Below are 5,519 nucleotides of genomic sequence, written 5' to 3' on the forward strand. Positions count from 1 at the left end.
TTTTTTTAAAAAATATCCCTCGCCAGTTTGGTTCAGTGGATAGAATCGGCCTGCAGACTTTAGGGTCCCAGGTTCAATTCCAGTCAGGGGCACATACCTCGGTTGCAGGCTCAATCCCTGGCCCTAGTTGGGGCACATGCAAGTTGCAATGAATCGATGTGTCTCTCTCACATCGATGTTTCTCTCTCTCCCTTCCTTTCTTTCTAAAATCAATAAAATCATTTCTTTAAATTAAAGACTATAATACTGCAGACCATCAAAATCCTCCAAATCTTTTTCTGATAAAACAGACAAGATGCATTCTAATATATTTTACTCTGAAGATATTTATATGAGTGCCATATTATAATGCATGTGGGGTTTCTAATTAAACCCCTACCCTGAAATGAACTAGAAATTCCAAAGATTTCCATGTTTTGAGGTATTTTCCTAATATCAATGAATATACTAGAAATGCAATTGCTTTTCCGCACATCTATTAAAATAGGAATTCATTTGCTTTAGGATTCATATTGTGGCAGCATAGTAAGAAGCTAGGAAAATTCCTGGGCAAGTAGAATAGGGAAACTGACACAAGAAAATTAAACAAGGCCAAACAACCAGCTTGTGAATCACAAGACCTTATCTTCCCCAACAAAGGACACCTGAAAGCTTATGGTTTCTACCTCCCTGTCCTAACCAGAGAACACATAGCTTAAATAACCCTGGTCAGGCAGATAGAGGACAAAGACCCAATCAATGCCATTTGTACCAGCTAAACCCAAGGACAAATGAAGTCAGGGGAACAAATAACAACCCCATTAAAGCCAGGCAGACCCAAAATAAAAGTAAAACAGACCAAAGAATAATCCCAAACTTTCCTATAGAGTCATTTTGATGCATCAGCATATTAAAAATATACATGGAAAGCTGATGAATATTTTGCTGAAACCCTCCCCTAAGATTCTCACCTGCAGCAAAGAAAACATTTTAAAAAGACAAAGACCCAGTGTGGGCTCACTCGAGAGCATGCCCATGCCCCTTCTCTGGCATAAACTTTTTATTTCCCCCTAAACTCCAAGGTTCCCCACAAGACTTGCAACCAGGGGAGCTTACCCCCGATTCTGTCTCAAGGCCTTCTTGTCTCTGACTTCCCAGTAGGCTAAGGCAGCCCCGCCTTGGCTCACTTCTCTCCTATAATGTTTCTAGACAGCCAAAGCACAGCACCGCCTCGCCTTTCTCCTGTTGCTTCTGCTACCCTAAGCCCTTCCTTTGTTTCACTGTCCCCAGCTTTAATAAACATCTTCTCAAAATCACCTGGACTCATATTGTGAAATCTTTCCTGCACAAAGTCAAGAACCCACACACTACCGGCCAGCCTCAGACGCAGAACCACTCCGGGCCTGTCCCTATCCGTAACCATATGACCTTTCAATTGTCAAACTTCTCTAGAGATAGAAACATACAAATGATGACCAAAAAATGGAAAAAGCACCTGAGACACCCATCTCCCATCTTTTGGTTCTCTTGCCTAAAGAGAACCAAAATTCCATTAATTACAGAATTTTCTTGCCTTTCATTGTGGCTCTCAGTTAACTTACCTATTAAAAGCCCAAGCGCTAAGGTAAACTAGAAAAGAACTGTAATATTCAATGGAGAAAAAATATCCAAAGAAAAGAAACCTAATGTTGAAATCCAAATAGAGCAGGCTGCTTCCCTAGAATTCAAAAGAAAAGGCCACGTTAAGAAAATTGAACGTCAGTGTGAATGAAAGGGAAAAGGGGCTCCGTAATAAATCTGACAAAGCTCAGCGAAGGAAACTCACTCACCTCACAGGGCGATCTAATCACAGATTCCTAACTGTGAAGGTCAGGAGGGTCATCCAGCCTCCGGCCTCATATCCCTACCACAATGCTTATTTACCTTAAGCAAGCCCAGTCCATTGTTCTAAACACACCTTTGAAATTCGAGAAAGTCATCTGTCTTCTTTAGACCCCTGGGCCTTAACAAACCTCAAAGGAGCACATAATTTTGATCGGTGTCCTGTAACCCAGCCCTGGCCTTGCCATCTTTCACCTTCATCTAATCTTCTGTTTCCTCTTTAACTCCAAAGGTTTTAAAAGAACTGCAAACTCAGTCATTTTGTTACCAGAACAGGGACCTGGCTTTGAGCAGGTCTGCACAGGGCTGGCTGGTACTGTGTGTGGGTTCTTGACTTGGTGCAGAAAAGATTGCACAATACGAGTCCAGGTGATTTATAGAGAATGTTTATTAAAGCTTAGGGGGTGGGGGGAGTGGGGTATGGGAGATATATGTAATACTATCAACAATAAAAAGTATATTTAGCCCTGGCTGGTTTGGCTCAGTGGATAGAACGTCGGCCTGCAGACTGAAGAGTACCGGGTTCGATTCCGGCCAAGGGCACATGCCCAGGTTGCAGGCTCAATCCCCAGTGGGGGGCATGCAGGAGGCAGCCGATCAATGATTCTCCCTCTCATCATGTTTCTATCTCTCCCTCTCCCTTTCTCTCTGAAATCAATAAAGATATATATATATTTTTAAAGTATATTTAAAAATGAAAAAATAAAGCTGGGGACAGTGAAACAAGGAAGGGCCTAGGATAGAAGTAACAGGAGAGGGACTAGGTGGGGAAATGAGCCTAGGCCAGGCTGCTTTGGCTCACTAAGAAGTCAGAGAAAAGGGTGCCTTGGGTCAGATGATTAGCCGGGGACCAGCTGCCTGACACCCTTAGAGTTTGGAAGAAGAGGGGGAAGGGACAGGCCTGGACATGTGTGCTCCTGGGAGGGAGCACTGCATGCTAGGTCCTTGGTGTTTAAAGGCTGGGAGTTTGGGGGAGGTCTTAGTGGAGGATCAATAGGCTATTCATCATCTTTATGTTGGTGCGCCAAAATGAGATGTATTCCCTTAACTTCATCTGTCCCTGGACGTCTGCTGTCTGTCTCCCTGAGTAGGGGTGATTTAAGCTATTTATCCTCCGGTTGGGGAGAACTGTAAACCACTTACTCCCAAATGCGACCATTTTGTCGATTAACCAAGCCATCCACAACGTGTCACTGTTTGGTGCGGATTTTGGGCTGGAGGCATCATCAGACCATTCTTCTTCGAAAATGCGGCTGCTCAGGCAATAACAGTTAATGTTGCTCGCTTTGCGACATGATAATCCATTTACCCGATATGCTATTCCATACATAACCCTATACTGTATACTTTATGAATCAATAAAAAATTTACAATTTTTAATTATAAACCTGTGTTTTCTATCAAAATTACTTCTTGCGTGAATTTTGGGACACCCTTTAGATGGCTACAAACTGCTTAACTATCTCAGTTTCCCTAATCTGTTTGCCCTGGCTTACTAGCCTGTCTCATTTTGAGATCTTGCTTCAAGGCCTATCCTGTATTTAGAGCAAATAAATTCTAATAAACGCCTTTTAAATTTTCCTACAAATTTGGGCTTTTTTATGTCAACACCAGATTTGGAGCTTAGACAACCCCAGTTGAGACAAAACCCCTAGCGTTGGTCAGTCCGTGGAAAGGAAGGGGGGGGTGGGGCGGGGGAAGACACCTGAGCAGCCCCAGGACTGAACTCTCAGAGCTCCACACACCCTCCCCTCTTGTAAACATGGAACCGCTCCCACTCTCGGGCATCCATTCGCACAGTGAAGAAACTCAGAGCCTGATTTAGTTTAAGGTTCTAACCCAAATGGCCCCCAATTTCATGAACCATTTGTCCATGGGATAAAACACCTGATCTTCACACTTTCTCAGTGTACACAAACGATAATCTGAGGGCAAAACAACCACAAAACCCAAAAATGCCTAAGCCTAAAAAGCCATAACCACAACCTCAGAAAGGGCACCATCACGGCCACCGTATCCCAACCCTCCCTGTGGTGCTCCCCATCCCCACCCCGCCTCGCACCCCCAGCTTTCCAGGGCTTCCCGGCTTTTCTCACGAATCTACCTTGAACAATTCCACTTTGCAAGACTAAGCCCTGGAATTATATATTAAAGCTCCGAAAATAACACACACGTCAGAAACTGACTATACATGCTCAGGAAGAGTGAGAGAATTCTACAAAAATAGAATGTAATACTGCAATATTTTATGTTTTGAGTTCACAACCTTCCTGCCTGTTTGGAACTACTTTATACTGTCTTCCAAGCTCTAGCGATTAAATGCATTTTTACTCTTGTTGAAAACAAATCATACTTAAATTAATAAATGTATTCAAGTGACAAACCCAGGGAAGGAGCAGTGATGCCAAGAGAGAACAACCATGACTTCCCATAGGACGTCTGGGCCCAGGAAACGGGCTGGGGAAAGACCAAGGAGGAGTTCTTCCAGGTGGTTACTGTCGGCTTTCCCCTCATGTCAAGTAGCCACAACCAATATAAATCGTTAAAAAAAAAAAAAAGACTATTTTTTGAAAAGTCAAACTGTGACTCCAAGACGGACACTTGGCTTTGGGAATTTACTAGTAAGGATGGATTTGGAAATTTAGAGATGTATACCGCTCCTAGGAAGAGCCACTCGGGGGAACAGAATCTTGGATTTGAGAACTGCTTTCCAAACAGGTCGAAAACTCAGGAAAAAACGGAACCCCAGGGGTTACAGGAGGACCACGGCTCCTCCCACTCGTGAATCCGGGAAGCCAGGGCGGAGCTGCGCCCAGAGCGGTCTCGCGTCCGCAGACTTCAGACTTGACCCCGGGGGAGACGGGTCTTGCCCCGGATGGTTCCAGGGGCCCCGGTCCCCGTCTCGGACTCCCGGCCACGTACACTCACCATTTCCCAGCTTCTGGGGTCCCCTGGCGCGGTCCTTTCCGCTCCCGCGGCGGGTGCAACTCACAGCGGGACCGACGCCGCAGCAAAGATACCTGCCCCGTTCAGCGCAGGTGAGACTCGACCCCGGTCAGCCACGCAGGCCCCCGGGTTTGCTGAGAGCGGCCCCGCCCACCTGCCCCGCGCCGCTCCTGATAGGGCAGTTCGCGAGGACCCGCCTCCCTCACTCCTGAGTGACAACCGAGGGAACAGCTCAGGTGGTTGAGCAGAACCAGCTTCCGCTGGTGGGCGGGACCATCCTCCAGGGACGTTTGCTTTTTTTTTTTTTTTTAAACGCAACATACAAACTTATTTAACAAAAGTAAAAGGTAAAGTCAAACGGGCACTAATATTAGGAGAAAAAGCAACTAGAAGAAATTTTATGTTAAACACCTTACAGTAACCTGCCCCCAATTGCATTAACTGATCTGTTGCTGTGACGACACAGCTCATGCCCATGAATGGATGAACGATTTGAACAGTTTCAAATGTCCACTGAATACTAGCATATATACATATATATTAAATTGGGGGAGGGAAGAATGTAATTGACGGTCCCCCGATATACTTTGGGGAGAGGTCGTCTAGAGAGAAAAATACGTGCTTCTGGCTCCTGAATCGCGTTATGAACCCAGCCTAGACTCTGCTGGACGCCAAGTGTCTTCAGACATCAGCGGGTTTGGAAAACTTGTTTG

At 45.2% G+C, this 5,519-nt stretch overlaps 1 protein-coding gene across 1 annotated transcript in view; it reads right to left on the reverse strand.

Moving 5' to 3' along the window:
- Positions 1 to 4,937, reverse strand: part of LOC102240006 (zinc finger protein 791-like) — an 18,883-nt gene extending 13,946 nt beyond the window's left edge. Inside the window, exon 1 of the mRNA XM_005886219.1 lies at positions 4,789 to 4,937. Coding sequence (XP_005886281.1) covers positions 4,789 to 4,791 — 3 coding nt within the window. The 5' untranslated portion in view covers positions 4,792 to 4,937. The remainder of the gene's footprint in view (positions 1 to 4,788) is intronic.
- Between the last annotated feature and the right edge of the window lie 582 nt (positions 4,938 to 5,519).

Source organism: Myotis brandtii, unplaced genomic scaffold (assembly GCF_000412655.1).
Source record: "Myotis brandtii unplaced genomic scaffold, ASM41265v1 scaffold964, whole genome shotgun sequence".
In the NCBI taxonomy this organism is placed as follows: Eukaryota; Metazoa; Chordata; class Mammalia; order Chiroptera; family Vespertilionidae; genus Myotis; species Myotis brandtii.